The sequence below is a fragment of the Monopterus albus genome, unplaced genomic scaffold (assembly GCF_001952655.1).
Source record: "Monopterus albus unplaced genomic scaffold, M_albus_1.0 scaffold58.1, whole genome shotgun sequence".
NCBI lineage: Eukaryota > Metazoa > Chordata > Actinopteri > Synbranchiformes > Synbranchidae > Monopterus > Monopterus albus.
In genome coordinates this window covers 1,590,959-1,616,861 of record NW_018127938.1, presented here as the reverse complement: position 1 = coordinate 1,616,861, position 25,903 = coordinate 1,590,959, and the positions used below count along the sequence as shown (strand labels likewise).

Below are 25,903 nucleotides of genomic sequence, written 5' to 3'. Positions count from 1 at the left end.
CACTCTTTCATTCTCCCTCTCTCTTTCTCCTTACACAAATACACAAACACGGAGCAGAACACTGGTTCTCCTCGGCAGTGTGCAGCTTGCTATGAATATTTGGTGCCACAACCTTGAAGGAACATACCATGGACACCTCTGACATATTGGCTCATGAAGGCTTGCATGCTAACACACGATGAATGACACTTGATAAGAGAAATCAGATTGGTCATAAAGTTCTAAGCAGTAAATTCTGTGGTTTTTGATGAAAATATCTAGTACTAGCATACAAAAAACACAAGACTGATCTGCTTTTGTCTATAATCTGATTATAGCCAACTATGTTAACAAGATGTGAGGTCAGATATCACGAATTCCACCTGTCATGTCTCACGAAATTAATCCGACTTTGCCGGAGCAATTCTTATTGTTTACCATTGTAACGCTAGTGCCATGGGTTAGAATCTTAACTGTACAGTACAACAGTGACAATAATGTATTGTCTGTAACACATTAAGTTCAGCAAATGAGCTGAATATAATGTCAACTGTCAAATTTATGCTGGGGAAAAACAAAAAAGCTAAAGAAAAAGCAGGGTGACAACAGATGCTACTTGACAATGGCAAACGGTAGATATCAATGCACTGCGTCACACAATTATTAAAATGAAAATGTGTGACAATTTAGTGGTAGAAGGTGGATCAAGAGTAATACCAAGCCAGCGTTCATATGAAAACAAACACCCACATCAACACAAAGTAATCTACAGCATCTCCTCTGTTTCCAAGAAAAAGTGACCAGCAAAGTGCCTGACACTTCTGCAGAAAAACCCACTTGACAAGACTTGTTACACACATTTTGCAGTAAAAAGGGGCGTCTAGAAGACAATTCAGACCAAATAAGAAAAATCCTGATGTTTTTCATGTTGTTATTGTCTGTTTATATCAACTTTAAGATTGGCTATGCAAGCCGTGATTTGTGGTCAAAAAATCTGTTTTAACTGCTAAATATTAGTCAGTCTGTGATAGTTCCATGTCTATGAATACTAGAGTGATGGTGTTCAAACTTACACTATGTTTAACAAGTAACCTGTCGACGAATTTGTTAAAAATGTATAAACTCCACTACGACCTGCCAATGAGCATAAAGTGGCTACAGATGAGAACTATACCAATCAAAACTACATGTCCATGTAGCTTCAAGAGATTAAAATATTAACCAAAGGTAAATTACGGTCACTGCACTATCACTAGAATCATCTGACAATTATCACAAATGCTGACTAAACGTGATGAAAAGTAAGACAGCCTGTGCAAACTAAACTGCTTTCCACCACAGATGCGAAATAAGTGTCTATACGCGTAAAAACCGAAAACTAACTAAAAATCGTTACTTTCCCCAGCTTTTCTGGTGTAAACTACCTGGTTAGTGGTGTCAGGTGGCAGGTTTTTGATGAGGATTTTCCTCCTGTTGCTCAGCTCCTGGCGAGTTTTGGCCAGCCTCCTCTCGATCTCCACCGGCTCCAGGTCCGGCAGGTCGCGGAGGCTAATCCCGGGCTCGGAGGGCTGCGCTGCCGCCGCCGCCTCCTCATCCTCCGGCTGCCGGCTATCGGGGCTGTCCATCTCCGGGGAAAGTGCGCTCTCCCTGGCCAGAGAGGAGTGAACGCTGGGCGGCTGAATGGATGAGGCTGCCGCCATCTTGGGTAACTGAGGGAAAAGTGAGACAGAGAGTGAAAGAGAGAGAGAGAGAAGTGGGAGGTGGGTGAGTGAAATAGAAAAAGCGACAGAAAGAGAAAACATCCCGAATAATGATGGCAGGTAAATGTATTTATTACCGGAATAAAATACGTCTTATTTATTGACTTAGGCTACCTAATCTTCTGTTCATCTCATAGCCTACTGAAATGAAAATAAAATTAATGTTTAAGCCTGTGCGATCTGTTTTATGCAGCTACTTTAAGAAAAACAGTGAAACTGCACCCGGCGGGATTTCCTCTATTAGCCTACATTTCAGATTTTTAAGATTTAAGATTTTTTTTGTATGCAGAGACTAAACTAGTTTTTAAATGGGCGGTTTGCTGCTCACATGGTGTCCGGCTGTCCCTCGGACTCCTGGCGACCCCAGCTGTCCCCCACACGCACAGGAGCCAATTAAGATCCGTCAATACTGACGTTTCACCATCGAAATAATGGTTTGTGCCTGTGTAGGTTTCTCAGTTATTGTCTTGTAATTAACAGAAGTTGCTTGGTTGTTGTCATGGTCTGGCTGTTTTAATCTACTTCCCTCCTTTATACATGTTTCCACATTTGTTTCACAAGTGTTTCATGTTCTATAAGTGATGTGCAGTACGCTTTAGACAGCATTGAACTGGTAAATATATGCACAACCTTGATCATTTGGGTAAGAGAGGTCTCAGTTCTTATCTTTGTTCTATAGCCCAATTAACACATTTCTTATTTTGGTCATAGAGAGAGAGAGAGAAAGGGGGGTTGGGGTGAGGGGGGAATTCATTGGAGACTATCTCCAAACCACCAGAGCTTTCCTGTTCCCCCTGTGCATAATGTGACCATGAATGGCTCTGTTCCTTCCCTCCTTTCTACCCATGTCATCCAGTGAATGCCAACCAAGGAGCCAACTGAGGCAGGCTGCCTGCCTGCCCACCGTGGGTGGAAAGCTGCTCCTGGCAAACACAAGGGGAACAGAGCTCCCTGCCGCGTCCTCACAATGCCTATATAGCTTCTGCAGGCTGACAGACACACACTCAGTATATTCACTCATATGATGCATTCACACTCAAGTAAGCACACAAACATGTCAGCAAGCACACATCAACCCACTTAGGAAATATTTAGAGCGTGATTATGCCGAGGCCTGTAAGAGACGACGAAATCAACCTCCATCATCCAACCTCCATGTTCTTTCTCTCGCCATCTGTGTGAAGCGTTTCTTGGCAGATTGGAGTCCAGACAATCACAGTTGTCAGTGGGTGAAAATGAACCTGCATTGCCAAGTGGCTGAACCAGCGTAACTGAAACACACCGACTGTACATGAAGCGTTTGCATGAATGCTTCAGTCAAACTTACTCTGTCCACTCCAGAGCAGAAAGTCCAAAGAAAAGGGCAATTTAGAATTTCTGACAGAAGCAACTGAGGACAAACAGAATTTGTTTTATGTGATGTACTATACATATCACAACAGTCTGCAGCAACTTAGCATTACATTAAAAACTAATACTCCAAGACACAAACCTATCCTTCTGTAAATGCTCCTCCCCCAGCATGAAGCCTATAGAGAACACATTTTACCTGCAAACAACACCGCAATCAAGCTTTTCATTTATTGTTTCAAAGAAAGGAAGGATGTCAGGATGCCATATTCACAGATAAAACTATCTTACTTGTTAAAATGGACACTACAGCTTTTCTGTAGATCTGAAAATAAATCATCATTCCAATAATCAGTTAATAAATTCAGCCCTCTTTTTAAAAGAAATTAACAAACATTTTTTGGTTCCAGCTTCTCTAAGGACCTGCTGCTTTACTGTCTCAGATAGCAAACTGAAAAGCTTTGTACTGCTGATGAGACAAAACAAAGCATTTGAGGACATACTAGGCTCTGAACAATTGCAATGGGCAGTATTTTCTGAGCTGTTATAGAAAAAACTATTACTCAGTCTAGATAAAATGTCAGTTGCAGTGAGCAGTCTGGGGCTAAGCAGCTCCTGATACACCAGGCTCCATTATCTCTGCATTGCACGGGATACAAATCGACTTCACATGCATACGCCCTCCAGAATAACCATGCCGAGAAATGCTCCTGACCAGCATGAACCTAAATGTGAACCATGATTTATGCCCAACAAACAATGCAATCAAGTGAAACTAAGGTATTTTTACACTTGAAAAACACTGAGAAGTTGGGTCTGATGTAACCAGTTCTTACAGTGACAGATTGGGGGACATGAATCATTGAGCAGTGGTTCTCCAAAAAGACAGTAAGGACTTTGCTTGTCACTTGCACAGGCTGATTTTGGAGATGCATGAATCACTCCACTAAGTGCTAAACAACATTTCCATGAGAGAACAATTAATTTGTTCTCTCTGTCTCCCTGGCATACACACATGCCAGCACTGTATTACACTCAAACACACTCCAACATGCACATGTATTAACTCACGTCAGCCTACTGTCATCCCGCACAATTACACAAAATCTTTCAAGACATTTTACCTATGTGCAAGTGAAACCCCATTGTAACAGGACAGGCTTCACAAACCAAGGGAAAAAGAAATGCTAGTCCCTCTCCATCTAAATACAAGAGCCCTGCTGGTGCTTCAATGTGTCAGCCAGTGATTCACAGCCTTTTGGAGTAGGTGGGAGTAGAGCAGAGAAGAAGAAAGCAGGAAAACGCTCACCGCCACTTGCTGGGTCTAAGAGTGTGAGTGAGGGTGTGGGTGGGCAAAGTGGCTCAATGGGCGAAGCAGGCACCTGGGATGAGTTCAGTAGGCGTGAGGAAGGGAGGGGAGGTGAGTGGGGTGGGAGGATGAGCCCTAAATGGCAAAGTGGTTAATTGTGCATAGGGGGTGACAGTGAACATGTGTATATACACATCCTGTATGATTGTGCAGTGTGATTTTGGACATCTCGCCCTGTAATCCTGTCAGGAACGCAGGTGAAGATGTAAAAATGGAAACTAGACTCTACCTACATTTATAAGATGGTGCTTTGCTCTCATAAACGATCACAGGTGCAGTGTGGTGGTGTAGTTTCCCTTCTCTGACAGTACAGAAGACAATAAGGGCCATATGACTGACTAAAAACAGCTGACCTGAACCCATGAGGACATTATGCACATGAATTCCCCGTCTAATTCATGTCCTAATTACTGTATAGTGGTCATCTTCACCAGTGTCAACCAAGCTCCCTCTATCTACAGTTGTGCATTGGAGCAGGACACTGTGATCAAATCCCTCCTTTACAGATTTCACTGTACAGTTAGGATGCCAGTTGTTCCACATACTTTTAGCAAAACCTACACCAGAGCATGGAAAGCGCTGTCTATCACAGTGGTCTCAAAGTCATACAATGCTTGTATGCACAACTTAAGATGATCAGTGCTGAGATGCACTGGGGAAACTGGGACTCGGGACTGCACACAAATATGCTGCTAGTGCATGTCTGTTGTACTACTTGGCAGAACTGGTCTGTTGTACTACTTGGCAGAGCGGAGACTGACTGAAATGACCTGAGGGTGCTTGGACACCGAGCTCAGTGCTCTAATTCACAGCATTTCTCTGGCAGGAAGCAGCAGACAGCTTGAGAGAGAGGGAGTAGAAGAGATACAGTGACAGCAGAAAAGCAATAAAGAAAGCGCATGTAGGAGAGGTACAGTATGAATGAATGCAGACAAACTGATAAGGTTTATGGCGACAGGCGGGCAGACACAGACATGGGGAGAAAGCTCCTTTTCTCTTTCAGCTCTTAACAGTGCTGAACTACTTCCCTGCTGATGTTCAGTAAATTGAGCCCATCACACCCCTCTATTTTCACTATCCACCTCAAGGAGAAACATTTTGCCTAGCTGCACCCTATGACCTCTTAGAGACACAGTACCCTCTCTGAAACCACCTACATTACGCTTACCTGCTCTGTTGTACATTTTAATAAAATACGTCAAAGTATCAAAGATGACTGACCTTGCAAATTCCCTGATGCTCTGTGCTGAATTCTTCTTTGAAATCTTATCTCTATAGGAGAAGCACATCTAGGCATTTCAATATTACAATAACTCACTGCATTGATGGTTATGTCATATACTGTAGCAGAGAAAATGGAAACTGTGGTCTTCTCTCCCACCTCTAAAGTGTGGAAGTAGGACTGATGAAACATACATTTGACTAAAATGAAGAGTATTATAAATCCACTCTGAACCAATTTGTTCCATATTAGTGTGCTTCATATCAAATATCAGAGCACAATCCTGCAACAAAATTGCTTCTCAGTGATACAGTGGGCAACCAATTTATGCACAAGCCTGTTGCTGTAGTGTTGGCCCAGAATGTGACAAAGCTGACATTATTCTATGTTTCTTTTACTGTCAACAAATCCTGTGAAAAGTCACAAATCAACCATGCATTATTCATGATACACCCTCAATACTTTGACATCCCCAGAATGCTTGTGGCTATCAGCTCAGACTCCATTGGTTCCTACTTAAATCAGGTCACAGAGATACCATAATTCTTAACTCAAAGAGTTATTAGAATGTCATGTTATCTAATCAGAAAAAGATTGGATACTACAGGTTGTAGTGGTGTTGAATTATATAGGCCCAACATTATACTGACAGGTGTTGCTATTATTTTGTCCACCCAATTTATATCATTGAGGCTAGGCTAAATAATAGAAACACCTTTTTGTATAAATCAGTTAGGTTGAACAGCAACACAAACTACATAGCCCGGGTCTCTCTGAGGTTTCTTCTGTTAAAGGGAGTTTTTCCCCTCCACTGTCACCAGGTGCTTGCTCAAGAGGGATCTGCTGGGTTTTTCTTTACAATACTCTAAGGTCTAGACCTTGCTGTTTAAAGCGCCTTGAGATGATTTAGCACTATACAAATAAAACTGAATAAAATTGAAAATTACTGCAGGACTATGGTATTAGCTGGCTTTACTTTTAGCAGTTTGTACCTAATAAACAGGGAACTGAGCACACATTGGGTACCCACAAGAAGAATAATGGCGAAATGTATTAATAAACACTTACACCAGCTTGCCATTACATTAGTAAGATATAAGTAATTTCTTGACTTAAAGTGTTAGATAGGAGGGGTGGTTACACGGTTTGCAATTTGCCCACAGGTGGCGAGTGCAGCAAAGTAAAAAAGAAGAAGAAGAAATATAAAAAACCTAAAAACGGCATATTGCTCTTCCCTCTTCCCTCCAAGTAGCCTCTTGTTAGATTGTGTCAGGGCCATGTTGCTTTTCCATCTGGTTGTTTCCCAGATCCCCTGGCAGGAAACGCTGTATGCACAGAAAAGCCTCATAAATAACTGATAGGTCTGCCAGGCACTATGTACCATTATTCCTCCTTCACCCACACATGACATGCCCTATAATAAACAGCTTGAAACACATTGAAAAAGACTTTGTAGACCTAAGTGCAGACTGTGGCTGAAACACCATTTCGCTCTGAAATGCCGTGTTTCTTGACGTAGGGGTCAGGAACTAAAACTGACTTGGTGGGGGATCTTTCATTACAACAACAGTAGCAACCTCTGGTCCTTTAAACAGAAAACATTTCAAATAATAAATATTATCTTCGCAGAAAACAGGGTGGATAGTGGCATACATGGATCTTCATGTTGAAGAATTTCCTACTACTCCAACTATTCCAACCATTTTACATAATAGCAGAGAGCTCAAACAGTCCCTTCCAAACCAGGACAAAAAGCCTCTGAAGAGCAGCTTTGTGGAGTGTAAGTGTCCTAAATGTCCCTGTGTGAACCAGAGAAAGAACATAGACCGGAGACACATTAGACAGCATTACTCAGTTCTGAGTGAGTGGGAATACTAGGCCAGGTATTAAAGCAACACACGCAAAATCCCGGGCAGATAATCTTCACGGTCTACTGTGCAGAGAGGTTTGTGGGTGGTCTGTTCCTTGCCTTCCTACAATAAAAACAAAATGACCCTAATGACAACTGAAAAACAATTACTCCAGCAATATATGGGATAAAATATGTGAGGAGAATTTTACAACCATAATGGTTGTGTTTTTATGATGCAAGATAATCTTGCAGCACAGTGAACTCAAAGCAACTTTTTAGACTTAAACTTCAGTTACGCTCCTTTGTGTGTGGACAATTATAAAAATGGCTGACTGATCATTGCAGCCCTGAAATCAGGCTATAATGTTTGTGTACTTCACATTAGTAGCAATATGACATAATTTTGGGAATCTCTGAGAACAGGTCATAATTTAAATATTCCTAAAAAGGTCTCCTTTACAATTTAGACATGAAAGCTTGTAAACTGTGTTCTCACCAAACCCATTATCACGAATGACTGTCAGTGGTAGCAGGCAACTCTTTTCATCACAAAAGCTAGGCTACACACACTTTATGCTAATAGTTGAGTTAGCACGAGTAGCTAACCTTAATGCTAGCCAACAAACATTTACGTTAACTTTAAGAAATATACGAAATAAACGGGTTAATGATGATAAATAGGTTTGTGGGGCCAAAATGGAGCTCAAACTAGAGTGTTTATTTAACTTACATTTGTCACACGACTCCACAGGTACAATAGAGTCTTGCTCGTCTCATGAGAGTGCAAACGGGCGTTTGTTTACTAACTTTAGCCATAACTAAACTAGTTTGCGTTTTCCTTGTTGTTGTAGAGCCCTTATAGCCTAAGTTAAAAAACTGAGTAAATACAAATAAATCATGTAAACTGCACTCACTGAGCCACCAGTTTCTTGTGACAAGTCTAGTTTGGACTGGAACAGTAACACCACAGGTGTGATTAATACCGCCATGGTGGCTCCATTCCGTCTAAACCATGCGTTCACATTTGTTCGTGTCTGTCGTAACAGTCAGGCACCCATATGAATACTGAAATAGATTTTTCTTGTTGCTGTGAATACTGTCCTAAGATATGTCTTAATGCATTTCCACTACATGATGAGATACAAAATCCAGTCGTTTGTCTGGAAGCTTAAATTAATTTCTTCTTCTCTTCAAGCTTTTGGCACGTTAGTATCAACAGATTGGTGCATTAGCGCCCTCTGGTGTGCGGTTGAGCATCTAATATGACGAAGTATGGATCGAACTGTACCCTTATATCTTATCAATTATCCGTCCTTAAGAAATCCAGCACAACCATGCTTCTTGTTGCCGTTGATAGCAACTCACCTATTATACTTTTCTATACATCTTACAATCAGTATTATTCTTCAGTATCAACAGGATTAACAAAACACAGTATTTAAGTGTAAAATGGCCTTTTATCACATTCACATTGCAATAAATCTCAATTTGATAACGTTATATGATACATGAGGGGGTGATGTACACATGTTCCTTCAATACATTGATGAATGCAACTCAGAGTGTTCCTTATACACACAAATATACTTGTTTGCAACAGCTGGTAAATACTGTTTAAAAGCTCTCCAGAAAAAAAGTCTTTAACAAACTCAGTTTGGAGATAAAACAATTTGCCCCAACATGCACACATATCAAAAGATACTTGCAAGACTGCATCTGATGTAAAGATTGCCCTGAAATGCCACAAGACTAGTTCGATATCAAACTGAAATTAAGTACCGCACAGTATAAAGTGGTGAAAACAGAGGACAATTCTGAATTTCAACTTTGATGATGAACCTTTCTGTAATTCAAGTCTTCAGAGGAACATTTATCCCACTAAACATCCAATGAGCTCAACTGCAGTATTTTTAATATTCTGAAGACAATACAAGCATGTATGACACCTTAGCCAAAAGGAAAAAAAAACTGCATGGCTTACAGCAGTCAACTGTAAACCCCAAATCCACTACAATGTTGTCGTGTTTTGGTCATTACTCAGTGAAATGATGCAGTACAGTTATTTGCTGCAAACCTAAGTTGGTTTTATGATGAGATCAATTTTCTTTAACAGTATGAAAACATAAAACTTTAAAAACTACAAATCTCAAATGTAAAAGTGTGTATTAATTTTAAGTACTGACTTACATCCAATATGGACCTAAAGAAATATAAATCTAAAAAAAAAAAAAAAACATCCAAGGCATCAAAAATATAGTGAGACACCATGAACAGACTAGTCAATTAACCCAAATATCTGAGCATCAACTGAAGCATATATCATGTCTTACCAACAAAAAAATGGAGTGTACAGGACATTAATAGCTATTTGTTATTCTCTATTTACACTTCATAATGAGTCTCTGAAAAATAACAAACACAGACTGGGTCAAGTGACTCTTCATCAGAATAAAAATAAGTGGATTTATCAATCAAAATAATTTCACCTATAATTCTCTAATAGTATCTTGAAAAAATACAATAATGCAATAAACATGCTCCAGATGGATAATCATTCTCTCTCTCCCCACACACACACACACACACACACACACACACACACACACAAATATACACAACAGTTAATCCAGAGACATGTAGAAAAAGACATTTTGAGTGGTTAACCACAGAGGAGCCGGCAGATGGATCTAACCTCTGTATGACAACAGCAGCATCTCTCCCTCGTTCACTCTCTTTGATGAGAAGGAGACTCCCTCTTGGGTATCAATGGAAATTCATCTTATTTTGCACAAAATCCAGCACTCAACTTTAACGTACATGTAATATCAGCTTGGCCTCAAAGACAAGCTCTGTGGTAAAATGGAGGGGGAATAATATTCTGTACATTTCTACTCAGGCATATAGAGAGGACAGCACTCAGTCTTTGTGAATTTCTCAGTATTTCTGTGAGGTACCCCAGTTATCCTCGCACACCAAATCCCCAGCAGTGACTAAAGCCAGGACTGTTTACTAATGTTAGCTCCTCTCTTCCTTCTTGTCCCCCCGGGCCTTAAAAAGGCCAGGGAACATAAAAATTCTGCCTCTTGATACAGAGGGCATGTCCAGAAGGAGGAGGATGTCAACATATTTGGCTTGCAAGAACACAAAATCACCTCAGAACTGTGAAAACAGACAAATATGCTACATCTCAAACAGCACTTCCTCCCAGCTGCTCAGGATGTGATTAAGGCTTATTTGTATTTTAATTGATATTCAGAAAAAAATCTGGATTTTTGAAATGAGCAGAATTGATTGGAATCAGATTGTAGGTCCCTGCTCATCCAGAAATGTGTGTTGTTTAAAGAGGCCCCAGTTATCCACACTACAGGGTAAACATGGAGAGGATGCTTCTGGTAACTGAAGGTGAAAAGCAAATGAGAGGAAAATGCGAACGAGCTGCTAATAAAAGTCGCTCAGTGTGATGAAAAATAAAAACAAAACCTCTTCCCAATATTGAAATAGTCTGTTATTACTGGTATTCAGAAATTCTAAACAAACAGCAATTCACTGATTTCTTTCAGAGGAATTAAAAATGGAAAAAACATGAGCCCAAAATAAGATGCACTGGTTACAGGGAGTGGGTCGTTACATATTACTACTGTGTGGTTTGTGTTAGCGGCAGCTGCTTGCTCATATGTCCTGAAAATCTACCTCTTTAATAAATAGTAGAAAAATAACATTCTCCTCTTCTAAGTGTATCCTCCTGTATTTATGAGAATCACTGAAGATTTTTTCTGCTTTGAAGTTCAGACATTCATGAAAACATCCAATCATCTGGCCAAACTATTTTGTGCAAGGCCAACAGCTCCTCCAACTCCTTTGCATAAAGGCAGAAACTTGGAGTGTCTACTTGTAGAACCAAGGCTAGTAAAACTGATAGAATCCATAATATAATCCCATATTAGAAGCAGGCAGGTGTTGGTAAAGTTGATATTTTGCTCTTCATCTGAGATGTTCAGCAGCTTTCACAAGTGTAAGGACTGCTGTTCCCCTCACCACAAGTGAGCAGAGTAAAAAAAAAAAAAAATCTATGGGAAGGTTGGGATGAGGCCCTGGAACAAAAAGGGTCCACATCTGGCTCGGGATATAATTTAATTATCCTCTGGTCCGACATAGTGTTTGTTGTGGCCTAGCCTTTGTCCTATCTCAAGGCTTTAAAGTTCCAGTTGTGTCCTCTCCTCAGTGACGGCCAATGGATGAGCTCCAACAGCATCTTGACTGCTCCCAGCAGTGAGCCCTTACATAGTCCTGAAATCACCTCAGAAAAAAAAACAAACACAAAATCTCTTTTGGTTATTTTACTGGCCAAGATCTGATGAGTTTCAATGTGTGTAAAATTGTGCATACTTGCAAAATTTTATACACACTGTCATTGTGGAGATGTTGGTACAATGATATCATGAGACTAATATTCATATTAAGTTAAAGAGCCATTCCAAGCGAAGGCCCCGGCAGACCAGTGGCATTGTGGGTCTAAGTCGAGCTGTGGCGGCTCTCTCCCTCCATCCATCCATCCTGACAGTATCTACTGTGTGATGTCTTATCAATGTTTTTTTTTTAATACTCTTTAATACAAAAAAAGTTCCATCTCTGGCAGGAGAAGCAATGCAACACTGAGGATCAGCACTCTGCATCCACACTGTGCACAGTCACTGCAGCCTGCAGGTGATGCGTGTGCAGAGGGTAGTGGTGTGTATGCGTGTGCCGGTAGGGGTAGAATTTGTGGCTGAGTAACGCAGCCGTCTGGGGAGGTGTGTCCAGGTCCAGGTCATCATCATGGTTACCAACGTCGACACCAGCTGAGAGCGGGTCGTTGTTTCCGGGTGGATTCTCGCTGTCTTCCTGAGGACTCATGGTGCTATAACCTGAACACCACAAAGAACATACAGAGATTGGCATTACTGGACTTGTCATTTTGCACCTCTTTCTCCCAAATAAAACCCTTACTGTAAGTGATTCCCCGGCCTAAATCCTTTCAGTATGCACAGCCTTGCTGTAACCCTAAGTCTCCCAGTCGGAGGGTCAGAACCACATGAGGACTCATTGAACAGACAGATGCGGCCATGGGAAATTTGTAAAACTGATATTTGTCAGATATATTTGATCTATTTAGAGCTCCTGACACATTCAAGAAAACAGACTACATGGCTATAACCTCTGCTTGTTAATAATTTAGTCAATAAAGTGTCAGAAAAAGAGTGACTTTCTGTGTGTATGCACTTTTACCCTAAATCTTCAATGGCTAACAAACAAAACATCCCCATAATATTTCAGAATCAGATTTATTGGACAATTATGTTGAACAGACAAGGAATTTGACTCTGATACAGTGGCTCTCAATATTTTGATTTGATTTGATTTATTCTTTCAAGCATGTAAAGACAGTTGATATGACAACACACATAATGTTACACATAATCCAATATCAATTTGCTTATACCTAGTACATGCTTGAATGGAGTAGGAAGAAGTCAGACTTATCCAGTCCTACCCCATGACATCATCTTACCATCATTGGTTTGCAAGCAGTAAATGATTCACTTCTACCCACACACGTATTATACTAAAAAAAGATTATAGCAGTGTTAACATTCTTACAAAATTACATATGCTTTGTGAGGCAACATGAAAAATTTGTTTAAATAAGAAAAAAGAAGGGAAAAAGCCCAACTTATTTATAAATATATTTCCTTCATATATACATGTTGAGCCAGAAGAAGAGCTTTCTAAAAACAAAGTAGTAGAAAAAGAATCTGAATGCAATATAAAACAACATATATAGCAAGCTCGTTCAAGCAAACAACATGCAAACATTTAGCAGCTACATGCTGCAGTTGGCATAGGCATCAGTACATTTACAAGGAATGGGAAGATGCCATTAAAGAAACTACTTGTCAAATGATGCCAGACTCTAGTTGGAGACATTCAACACAGACACATGCTTGTGAGGACAGACTAACACACAATGTTCCTGAAAGCAGTACAAGCTCACTGGTGGTACACAGACAACTAAATATTTCCACTGGGCATTTTTCCTCCTTATGCTTTCAGCTTCCTCATACAATCTGTAAAGAAGACATATATATTTGTGACTACTTTTGTACACATCTAGCACATATGTTCAGCCTGAGGACAGAAACATGCCAGTATGACAGTCAGGATAGAACTGGAGCAGTGGGAGGGCAGTGCTGCAGTACTGATTACTAGGTCAGTGAATAGGATAAAAAAAAAAAAAACAGATTTAACTTTAAGAAATCAAAATGTAATGATACCAAATATTACTGGTCTCCTACTAGCCCCAAATTATCTTTGACTCTGTGATAGTTACAGTTTGATGGTTTGAGTCCTGCTAAACAAACATTCAGCAGCTCATTTTCATGAAAACCTTGCAGCTCTAAGTTTATACAGTTTGCAAGATTTGTCACCTAAATGTAAACAGTTATGTCATCCCCTTTATCCACTGAGTGGGTTTCATCACCATCAGGGCCATGAAACCCAACCGAAACACAGTCTGATTGTAAAGAAAAACAACTTTGTGAGCTGATCTGAAAATAAACCCATTTCCTTAATTCCTTTAGCACCATCATTTTTCAGGTTCTATAATGACACCAGCAACATGCTGCTCGATGGGAACATCAATCTGTTATTACTGCCGAGCAAATAACCCTGTAAGCCTGAGTGCCTCGACGATTATATTTATAGAAAAACTGCTGTCATTTTGGATGATGAAACATTTAACCTCCAGAGATAAAGAAGTAATTTGAGAGCATGAGTGTGTGTGGCATGCAGGCTGAAGGCTGATTATAAACAAAAAGAACAACTGAGGCTGGTGGGAAGGTCATTAGCTTTACAGGAATTTTGTCTTAAATATTATATAAAAAATTTTAACCTGATGATGGAGCTACATGGAAAGTCAGAGGATCACAAAAGTTCCTACAGTTTATCTGCAGGGTAACATGAATATCTGTACCAAATTTCACTGCAACACATCTAATAGTTATTAAAACATATCAGTCTTCAGGGTGGTGGACAGACCGACTGACGTGGCTAAAAAGGAGGTTACAGCAATGACTCATCTGCTTTGATCATGTTCTTCCTGTTATGTTAGGTGCTTGTATATCATGTGACATGCTGTTATATAATAGAGGGTAATGTGTTTCCTACAACGTGGCGTAAAAAAAAGACGGTGTCTTGCATGTCACATTGAGGTGCACTATAATTCTCCAAAACTCAGCTGGGCTCTGACACCAAAAGAAAGAAGCTAACAAAGACAAGTAAAGACTGATAATGAGCAGAGGGAATGACAAAGTGGAAGTGAGGGATTAAATAACAGGAAGAGATGAAGACTTCAAAGAAGTTCTAGATTAGGAAGGTGCCGATTTCAGCCAAGTTTATCCCCATTCTCCCCAAAAAAAGAGCCAGAGTTTCAGGTCTACTGCTAAACTGTGTCCTCTTGACTATTCTTAGCTGCATCAGCTCAGGAAGGCAAATCCTTATTACTGTCGTGATGTGAAGAAGGAAAAGCTGAATGACATCTTTACTAAAACATTTGTAGTTTGATATGTTTGGGAATACTCTTAGTCACCTTCTTGCAAAGAGTTAGATTAGATGATTGATATCACTTTCATGTTGTGCATGAAGTATGAAAACACCAGCAACCCATTAGCTCTGCTTAGCATCCATACTGGGAACAGGGGAGACAGCTAGGCTAGCTACAGTATGTCCAAGAGTTAAAGAAAAAAAAATCACACAGCAGCACATTTAAATCTCATCAGTTCACATGCTTAGATCCCGTCTGTTAAGATGACATGTGGTTTTATAAGGGATTAAGTGTCAGACTACTCCTTTTCTTAACTGGGATTACTGATTATCTAAGCTATGCTAAACCGGCTATGCTTAATAGTTGGCAAGGTGTTCTTTTCATGAAATGCTGCTCCTTTTTTTCTCCAAACATGCCTTTGCTGATTGTGTCCAAAGAGTTCTATTTTAACTTCATCAGTCCACAGCACTTGTTTCCAAAACGCATCGGGCTTCTGTAGATGTCCTGTTGCATACTTCAGACGTTGGATTTTATGATGGGGACGCAGATAAGGTTTTCTTCTGCTGACTCTTCCATGAAGGCCTTGTCTGTGCAAGCATCGCTGCACAGTGGAACGGTGCACCACCACTCCTGAGTCTGCTAAATCTTCCTGCAGGTTTTTTGCAGTCAAATGGGGGTTTTGATTTGTCTTTCTGACCAGCATACGAGCAGTTCTGTCCGAGAGTTTTCTTGGTCTTCCAGATCTCATCTTGACCTCCACAGTTCCCCTGATCTGCCATCTCTTAATTACATTTCTTACTGTGGAAACTGCAAGCTGACAACGCTTTGCTATCTTCTTGTAGCCTTCTCCTGCATTGTGGGCATCAATAACTTTCATTTTCAGGGTCTTACACAGCTGCTTAGAGGAACCCATGGTTGCTGGGTGTCCACAAGTGTGTGCACAAGGTTTGAAGAGTCAAAGTATTTGTACAGCTTTGAAATTGGCATTTACCAATGACAGCTGTTGCTGTGCATCAGATCTAACGAGCTGATTAAGGTCTGATACCTTGTGAGAGACTTTGAGACTCTGGAACTCTTAGGGTGCCCAAACTTTTGCACCATGCCATAATAATGTTTTTATTTTTTATTTTTGTTCAATTTATGGCATAAGAAGTAACTATGCATCACTGTTTGCAGAAAATATTGTGCATTTTTTCCATTTCCAAGAGAAACTGTGTTAACATCTGTTCAAATAAAAAATCACCAAAATCTGTTATTTATCAAGGGGTGCCTAAACTTTTGCATAAGACTGTAGCTTCATATTCAGCATGCAGACAATATGATATATCAACTTTCTTATCAAACCCTCAGCAATAAAGCAAATAAACATATTTCCAAAAATCTCAAATGGTTCCTTTAACTTGGCTGTACAGTGTAGGCCTACATTTTGTGTGTCTAATACATATCTAAAGAATAATGTGCACAAATCATTCTCTATTATGAATTTACTTATTTTGAAGCTAGGTCACAAAACAGCATCCAAATTTAATGATATGTGCCTCTTCTTCTCTCTACATAGCAGCCGCATGTATAAACATAAATTATAGAATGCGAGGGTGTGTGGACTAAAGTTGGAGATTACTGTGTATAGTATGTACAGGATTCATTATAAAATGATGGGTAGTTATAGTTATTTCCTTGAAACGAATACTTCAGCTGAAAACCAGCACTACCAAACAGCACTCTGTACGTGTGCGTCACTCATGAACAAATATAATTCTCTGATCCTTTGGTGATCTGCATGTAGCTGTGTTTATGCATGTTTTATCATAGCCGTCAGCAGTACCAGTGAGTGGGTAGTGGAAAGAGGGCACCTTTGACTGAGCACAGAGGAGCAGCAACTTTGTAGCATCAACATGGTAATGAATTTGTTTTAATCCCTGAAGGACCAACACCCCCTCTTTCCATTATTTCAAGCTCATCTTCCTCTCTATCCCTGTCCACTTGCCCTTGCATTTCACTCTTTTTTTCTCTCTTGTATCATTTTGCATCTCTACATCTCTGCACGTGTCTTCCATTTTACATTTTTTCCCATTCCCAGTTACACAATATCACAACAGCTTTTTTAAGTAGCTCTTTTGATTTCAGTGAATTATACTCTACTACACAACCCAGGACATTCATATATCCTTCATCAAGTTTTAAATTACAACCTTTAATCATAGGTCATAGGTGTCAAACTCTGGCCCGCGGGCCAAATTTGGCCCGCAGTGTAATTATATTTGGCCCACAAGCCAATATCAAATGACTACTATTATTATTTAGTGCATGTATCGCTAATACTACTACCGTACCCTAATCCTCCCAAAAATGGCGAAAAGAAAGGCAGAAAAAAGGCACTTTCTGGACAGGTGGGAGGCAGAATATCTGTTTACATGTGTAAAAGACAGACCTGTTTGTCTTGTATGTGGAGCCGACGTGGCTATAATCAAGGAGTACAACATTAGTCAACACTATGAAACGAAACACCATGACAAGTATAAGGACCTGGACATGACTCAAAAATGCCAAAAAGTAGAGGAGATGAAAAGAAGCTTGGTTTCACAACAGACTATGTTCAAAAAAGCCATATCACAAAGCAAGGCCGCTGTAAAGGCTTGTTATACTGTGGCAGCAGAGATCGCAAAATCAGCCCGGCCTTTCACCGACGGAGAGTTTGTGAAAAAGTGCATGATGCAAGTTTGTGACCTCGTGTGCCCAGAGAAAAAGCAAGCTTTTTTAAATGTAAGCCTGAGCAGAAACACAATAGCTGATCCCACATGTGATCTTGCCACCAATCTATATGACCAGCTGATGGAAAACGGAAAAGATTTCGTTGCATTCTCCCTTGCTGTGGATGAGAGCAGCGACACATCTGATACTGCCCAGCTGTCAGTCTTCATCCGTGGAGTGGACTCAAATTTAGTGGAGTGGTGGGCAGGGTTCGGGAGAAGATGCGGGAGGAGAACTGTGCAGGTGAGCTAACTGTTTATCATTGCATCATACATCAAGAATCACTGTGTGGCAAAGCCCTAAAGATGGGACATGTTATGATCACAGTAACACAAGTAGTTAACATTTTAAGAGCCAAATGTCTAAATCACCGCCAGTTCAAGTCTTTTCTGGAGGAATGTGGTTTGAATATGCAGACATGCTGTATCACACAGAGGTGAGATGGTTAAGCCGAGGAAAAGTACTGAACAGATGTTTCGAGCTGCATGAGGAAATATGTCAGTTTCTGGAAAGTAAAGGGAAAGACACAGCAGAGCTTTGGGAGCAAACGTTTCTGTGTGAGCTGGCCTTTCTGTGTGACATCAGGAGCCATCTCGATGCGCTGAACCTGCAGCTTCAGGGACAGGGGCGTATCATTACAGACATGTATGCTGCAGTGAGGGCTTTTAGAACTAAATTATGCCTGTGGGAGAATCAGGGACGGGGCGTATCATTTTCCCTGCTGCCAAACCGTGAAAACGCAGATCTCTACCGCCATGTTCCCATGTGCACAGTTTGCTGAAAAACTCAGCGTACTTGGCGCTGAGTTTAGCCGGTGATTTGCCGACTTTGATATTCAAAAATGTAGGTTTGAACTACTTAGTAATCCATTTGCAGTTGACGTGGAAAATGTACCAACCAACCTCCAAATGGAGCTAACTGAACTCCAGTGTAGTGACACATTGAAGTCAAAGTATGATGCTGTGGGCGCTGCACAGTTTACACATTTCATCCCTGATACAATGCCTCAGCTCCGAGCGCCAAGCTGCTCAGATGCTGTTCATGTTCGGCAGCACTTATCTATGTGAGCAACTATTCTCCTCGATGAAGATGACCAAAATATCTCAGAGGAGATGTCTGACTGATGAACACCTTTGCTCGATCCTGAGGATTTCCTCAGCTCAGAGTCTGAACCCAGGCACTGATGAACTAGCATCCAAGAAGAGATGCCAGGTATCTGGCTTGGACATATCAGAGTAGATCGGTGTGTAGCAAAATGAGAATTAACGTTTTCTTTATGCACCTTTTTCTTGCTACTCCAAGGCATGAGCTTGAATGGTTGCAAGTTCATTTAAAGATATTATTATTAGTTAATTGGTTTATTGATGTTATTTTATTTTCAAATTTTTTAGCCTGTGGAAAAAGGTTACTGTTGAAATCTAAATCAGAAAACTGCAAATAAAAAAAAGAGGCATACGATTTTTATTTTCATTTTATTTAAGAAATGAATGCTATTGCTGTGTTTTTTTTATTTGAAATTCGATTTTGCATGTGTGCAATATTAAGTTATATATTGTGTAGTATTAAACTTTGCTTGTTCCATATTCAATGTTTAAGCAAAACTTGTTTGGGTCCATATAAAAAGGTTCATTGTTATATCTGGAGTAAGATTTTTTTTCCAATAATTATCAATGTTGGCCTGTGACTTTGTCCAAGTTTTAAATTTTAGCCCACTGTGTATTTGAGTTTGACACCCCTGACTTAGGTCATACTTCATACTCAAAATATTCTGTCAAAACTGTAGCTGTGTAAAAAAATCTGTACTTAGGAATACTTAAAGATAATCTTTTTTGTGAAAATATGTTATGTTGGGAGAGCTGGTGAAGTAAATGTACAGTGGACATAACACTAGTTTCATTAAAAATACTGTATAGTACTCACAAAATAAAAGTAATTTGCTCCATTTCTGTGTAGCTGTGCTTCACATCTTTTATCCTCACTGGCTTAACAGCTACACTTAAGTAGCTGGCAGCTGAGCTCTTACTTGTGTGTGTGTTTCACTTTAACCCACTTTCCTCTCTTCATATCTATCCTTGTTCTCTGTCATCAGCAGTTATGCAACAAGTAACAGAGACACTCATTGCCAGGAAGTGGAGTGATGCCATATGTAGGTGGTAAGAGCCCATGTGGGTGAAACTGTCCATCCACACTCTTCGAGTGTCAGACTTCTACAAACGGTTACAGTGAACATGAGCAGCTCTCTCAGAGCCAAAGACAAGAGAAAACAAGGTTCTGAATTTTAGACAGTGCTGCAAAATTCCAAATGATTTATATTCACTTAAAAGAGATGACACCTAAGCCCCAAATGATCAATAATGTACATTAGTAAAAGATCCTTTTTTTTTTTTTTTTTAGAGAAAGCAAAGTTTATTTTATACTCTATTTCTGCTTTAGACCTGGGTCTCTTTGACAGAATGTTCAATAATGTAACACAGACATTCTTTATCTCACATCCTGAAGGTCTTTCTCACAAGTCCAAAGGCTTCCCTAGGCCAGCTGGGGTAGGTAATCCCTCCCCCATGTTCTAGGTCTACCACAATCTCCTCCCAGCTGGCCATGAACAGAAATCTTCCAGATTTTATACTGAAACCTTAACTGGCTCTTTTCAACACAAAGGACAGTAACTCTAGACCAAGATCTCCCTGAATAACTGAGCTCCTCACCCTCTCCCTAACAATGAGTCCAGAAAACCTCTCAGTGAGTCTAGAAGGTTGTGTTTATACCAATATTGCAAATTTGCCATTGTAGCTGTGCATGTTCTGTCTCTGCTAATAGAACTCATGTGATTAACACTCAGAAAGGATGCGCCGGTTTTGTAACCAGTGAGCGATCCATTTTCCACATACCAGGACTGATCTATCTGTTGTGTAAGAACACGACACAACGTGAACATGAGATACCGGTCAAGTGCAAGAATCCAATCCATGTTAGCTGATCACGATGACATCTGACGCCAAGACGGTCAAAGGAAGGAAATGATTAATTAAAACTAATCCAAATTATTGTTAATATAATTTACAGCCTTCTCAACAGCCAGGCTGACTCTGGCATCATGGTTGTTGAGGAAGTTGCATGCTGTATGAAATATGTTCAATCTGGTTAAAAAGCATTGCAGCAATTTTCAATCTACAGAGAGCCATGTAGCTATCAGTAAAGAATGGACCTTTATACATAGCAGAGCATTACCAGCTGTTCAGATTCAACCCTCTCCCCACTCCTCAGCGCTGATGTACTGTGTGACTGTATACAGTGCACACAACTGTTGGTTTTGAGCGTTGTCACATTTGTGCTTGTTTGGTAAACTCCAACTCTGGTAATTTCTGTAAACATGTGACAGAAATAAAATATATCTTACCATGGTCACTCTCTGTCCCAGATCGTCCCCAGTAGCGCCGCCTCCGTTCAGGAGTGTGTGTGTGTCTCTCAATCACTGCAGCTATAAATCTTGTATTACTGACTGGAAATGAAGAGAGCACACAGGTCAACACAAAGTCCCTGTTTAGTGGTACTCAAATGTTTCTGCTGTGAAATAGTAGGATCACTTCAACCGTCATCAAACAGCACTTACTGATTCCTCTGTCCTCATGACTGTCTTCATCCCTGTCGTCTCTCTCGTTATCCAGGTTCGACATTCTCACTGACATTTCTGGACAAAACGGAGGTGAAGAGAGTGAAAGAGAGGAAAGAGGTAGAAGGCCACAGTGAGATAGTATGTGTGTATTGCAACTTTATGAGCCAATTCCTCAGTCTAATGCCTTGTGATAACGCAGTCACACACTCAATCACAAATTCCAATCTGTTTACCAAGCTATCATATTAAAAGGGGCTTGGACTGAAACATTTTAATGAGGTTGTAGTCTTGTTTGATGTTTTTGTCAATATAACTCAGTAATTACATAAATCATGCACCAGCAGCTGGTGAAGAAAATGTAAGTGACTTGTTCCCATTGTTGCTCCATAGGCCAAACAATATGCTTTCGGTTTATTTTATTCTCATCCCTCCGGTGTCAAGTAATGTTGAAAGTTCACTTCCATTTATATTTTATCCAACTTTAAGATGTAAACTTTGACTTTAACTCCATAAAAGTCATACTTACCCTGTGCTGCCAGCGGTGACATGTGCTGGTGCGAGCGCCGATGGATCTGGTGCCTGTATGCGTACACAGCCAGCACCAGCACCATGATACATCCCATAATGCCCCCAGCAACTGGACCCACAGGTGCACTCTTGATCATGTTCAGAGATGCCACCTCTTCATCTGTAGAAGAAAGAAGAAATCAGAGGTAGAAAGCGAAGACTAGGCAGAAGGTTAAAGTCATTACAAAAGATTTCAGATGGCTACAACAAGCCAGTATCAAGCAGCTCGGGCTCAGATCAAAACTCATATTGTGATGCTGGTACATTTTCTGCTTCGCCTCTATGCTCTAATCAGTGTGAAATGCCAGAGAAACATTATGCAACTGCAGGCTGATAGCCAGTTCTTATTAAAAACACTTGATAACAGATCCAAAGAAAAATAACCAAGCAACACAAACATATCAGAAATACTGGTTATCTGTGGTCTACAAGAGTAACATTTCTAATGTCTCCAGGACCCTGGAAATAATGACTTTTGTCTTTTTGTGGGGTTGCTTGGTAGTTTCTTTGCTGTGCTTGCTGACATAGAACACTACAGTACATCTAGGAAAAAATTCTCATAGTCCTCTGAAGGAATAGCCCACACTTTACACCTTAACAAAAAGAAAATTACAATAGTGTCAAACAAAAGAATCTGCATATCTATTTATATTCATGTTTCACTTGCCTAGAAGTCCCAGGCCATCCGCATAGGGACTCTTGGCACCAACAATGCCACCAAAACACTCCTTCTGCAGGGCACAATATGGCTTGTCGAGATGAGTCTTACCATCACTGTCCACCATGCACCATTCACAGTCCAACACACCAAAACAATCACTGAAACAGGGCACAGAGTACAGAGATCAAAATTAGATATTTGAATTTGTCAATATTCTCAACTTATATCAGTAACAATATGTTCTACAAACTATGTATGTATTCATTTAGATAGGTTTAGACAATATTTCAACACTGTGCCACTCATACAAAGTCAGGTATCTGGGTAAACTAGGCACTACAGGTGGTTCAAAGTTTTGAAAATAACTTCATGCTATAAATGAACTGTATGTAAAGTTTGGGCATATTAGAAAAAGATGGAATTCAATCTCAAAAACTTTCAAACAAAACCTCAAACTGCACTTTCCATTTACTACCACAGGGTGGCACTGTCCTGCTGATGTGTGGATGAATGTCCCTCTGTTGCACTGTTTGCTGGGATATGGCTCTGTGAGAATGTACTGGCATATACTTAATGCATGTGTTGGTTTATTCACTACACCATTGCTGTGCACTGTGCAGGTGTAGTTTAGTGTCACTACCTGCTGGTGTATCTCTGGCTACAGCGAGTGTTGATGCACTGGGGCAGGGTGTCATGCAGACTGGGATCAATAACATTCAGACTGAGTGGCTCCTGAAGCACCTCACAGCTCGGGTTCCTGTGCAATGCAAACACAAGGTGAAAAAAGATGCAGCTACATTGCATATGCTCAGTCAAAACAATGAGCTGACAAAATCCAACCAAATTCAAGCATGACAGTAAAACTGACACACAAAGAAAATCAAAATGAATGTGTTCAGCATGTCAATATATTGCAAAGCAGCTCTAAAGAGGACAAACACTGGTGCTGCTTGACACAAAACAGAAAAGTCTGACAGCAAAAAATGATAATTGCAAGTCTTCCTGAAATAACAGAGGAACTGGCATTTGAAACATCGACGTGCTGTCAAAGGCGGCTGATGGCTGATGAAACGATGTGGGTGAAGAGAGAGATGTGAGAGGCACAGGGAATGATGGACAAGTGGCAGTGGGACAGACAGCTCAAAAGACACAGTAAGAAATCTTTTAGAAATTGAGGACACAATTAAAGTGATGACAGGAATATGAAAAGGAGTTACCAGACCATGGAGATATGACTACATCTCACAGCTTGCTATATAAAAGTCCATAGATAATTCACAAGCACTGTAGAATTTTTGGACTGTGCACGGACCTGTTTTCAGCATTGGTGAGGTTTCCCGTGCACTCGTTGACCTCTAGAGGACACTCACACGGACACTCACACTCATTCTGCTCCATTCTGGGAAAACAGCGTTATGTGTTCAGTGAGAAACATTGTCACCTAGTTATGGCATACAGTACCATGACCTGCATTTACCTTATGCTTTAGTGAGAAAAATAAGTATTCTCATACATCCATAGAATAATGTTGTTTAGCTGAGTTTCTGTTTGATTACATGTTGTGACTAGAATGTAATTCACACTATCTATGTTGACTTTGCTGCTACATTATACTATCACATCCTTATATGACTTGTGAACTTGTACCCCATATACTTTTTAATAATTTCCAACAGGAGTATCATCTTAATATAATGAACTGAAAGTGCCTGGGAGTTAAATGGTAAATCCCTCATGAGTGTGTGGCTGAAGCAGAAACCTGTGGCAGTTGAGACAGAGCCGGTCCACGGTGCTGCAGGCGCAGAATGCTAGAGAGTCACAAGTCTCGTTGACAATACCGGCAAAGGCATTGGTGCCAGGGATTCTGGTCAGACGGTACTTAGAACAATGGCTGCCATGGACCAGGTTGGTGAGGTCTCCCTGAAAGAGTTAGAGAGAAAGTGACATGAACATATTATCCCACTGAGTATCTGGAAGTATGACATGTTGGAAAATGTTACTTTAAAAGGTGCAAAGAGGTAGACCTTGAATTAGGATAATATATTCTCAGACTTTACACAAAATCACTCTGCAGGTCTATGAGAATTACTGTATAAAGGAATAACTTATGGTTGCAACATCGATGACAGCCACTAGGAAGCAGCATTATACTGTCAAATAGTCACATATTGACTGCAGAGGCTTTGATGTGTCTGTGTCTACTACTGAGTCTATCAGTCTGACTCTGTTCCTGTGTTGCCATTCATACATCCACTTAACCTACACGTCTGACTTACCATTATGCTGGTGTTGAACTTGTAGAAACGCTGCACGGTGCGGTCACTGAAGCTGTTACAAAGGTTTTTCTTGACAAAGTTGGGATGGTTCAGAATGTCATTAGCCACCAGCGGCTCCTGCCGTCAAACAGCCAGGAAAGTGAAGAGAAAAGAAAAAAAGGCAAGAATCAGATGAAATTCTAAACTACATCTTGCAAGGAACCTCACTGAAAGATTTGTCTATGGTTTGCTTGTTTATGGGTGAGAATGAGACTGTGCAGTGTTTTCTCGTTTGTTGTACAATGCAATGTAATTAACCCATAGTAATGTGGCGTTTTTCTGAAAAGACTAGATTCATTTTTGCAGTCACATATTTGGCCTTGTTGAGGACGTTTACTGTGCATGGACCTTAAAGTTGTGTGGCTGTAAAAGAGACGGTAATTGTTTTACTTATTGCTTGTTTGATGTTATTTGTATACCAGTTTGTGATGCTCACATTTACGTATTTGTCTCTAGGCGCTTTACCTTATGTGTGATGTGCTGTTGTTCTGCAGGAGCATGACCTTTGGGGTCAATGAGAGTAGGGTGGGCAACCAGGTACCCTCTGTCCTCCATTATAAAGCACCTACAATGTACATGCAGACAGAGAAATGTCAGAAGTAGTGGTTTGAATGAATAAAAATAACATAATATGTAAGTTTTCATTAGCATTTGCTTAATACAGCTCAGCCGTGCTTCGCTTCATTCCTGCAGCATTCTGCCCAATACTGCTCTGCCCCACGGCCCCTCTGGGATAATCCTGTCTTATATGGGCCCTGAACACCAACAGAGAGAGCACAAAGAACTGAAGAGCGAGAAAGAGAAAGAGAGAGAGAGGCAAGAAAGACCAGGGAAGAAGAGGAGCCTTGGAGAAGGGGATAAAGAAAAAAAGGGACACGTAAAAGCTGG

General features: G+C 40.4%; 2 protein-coding genes across 2 annotated transcripts in view; both read right to left on the bottom strand.

Moving 5' to 3' along the window:
* Positions 1 to 8,075, bottom strand: part of raver2 (ribonucleoprotein, PTB-binding 2) — an 80,485-nt gene extending 72,410 nt beyond the window's left edge. Inside the window, exons 1-2 of the mRNA XM_020602700.1 lie at positions 8,029 to 8,075; positions 1,404 to 1,688 (exon numbers count right to left, since the gene is read on the bottom strand). Coding sequence (XP_020458356.1) covers positions 1,404 to 1,688; positions 8,029 to 8,037 — 294 coding nt within the window. The 5' untranslated portion in view covers positions 8,038 to 8,075. The remainder of the gene's footprint in view (positions 1 to 1,403; positions 1,689 to 8,028) is intronic.
* A 913-nt stretch (positions 8,076 to 8,988) lies between these two features.
* cachd1 (cache domain containing 1) overlaps positions 8,989 to 25,903 on the bottom strand; it is a 67,104-nt gene continuing 50,189 nt past the window's right edge. Inside the window, 10 exon segments of the mRNA XM_020602726.1 lie at positions 8,989 to 12,436; positions 21,257 to 21,358; positions 21,470 to 21,547; positions 21,999 to 22,160; positions 22,707 to 22,858; positions 23,341 to 23,457; positions 24,013 to 24,099; positions 24,460 to 24,620; positions 24,977 to 25,093; positions 25,481 to 25,580. Coding sequence (XP_020458382.1) covers positions 12,192 to 12,436; positions 21,257 to 21,358; positions 21,470 to 21,547; positions 21,999 to 22,160; positions 22,707 to 22,858; positions 23,341 to 23,457; positions 24,013 to 24,099; positions 24,460 to 24,620; positions 24,977 to 25,093; positions 25,481 to 25,580 — 1,321 coding nt within the window. The 3' untranslated portion in view covers positions 8,989 to 12,191.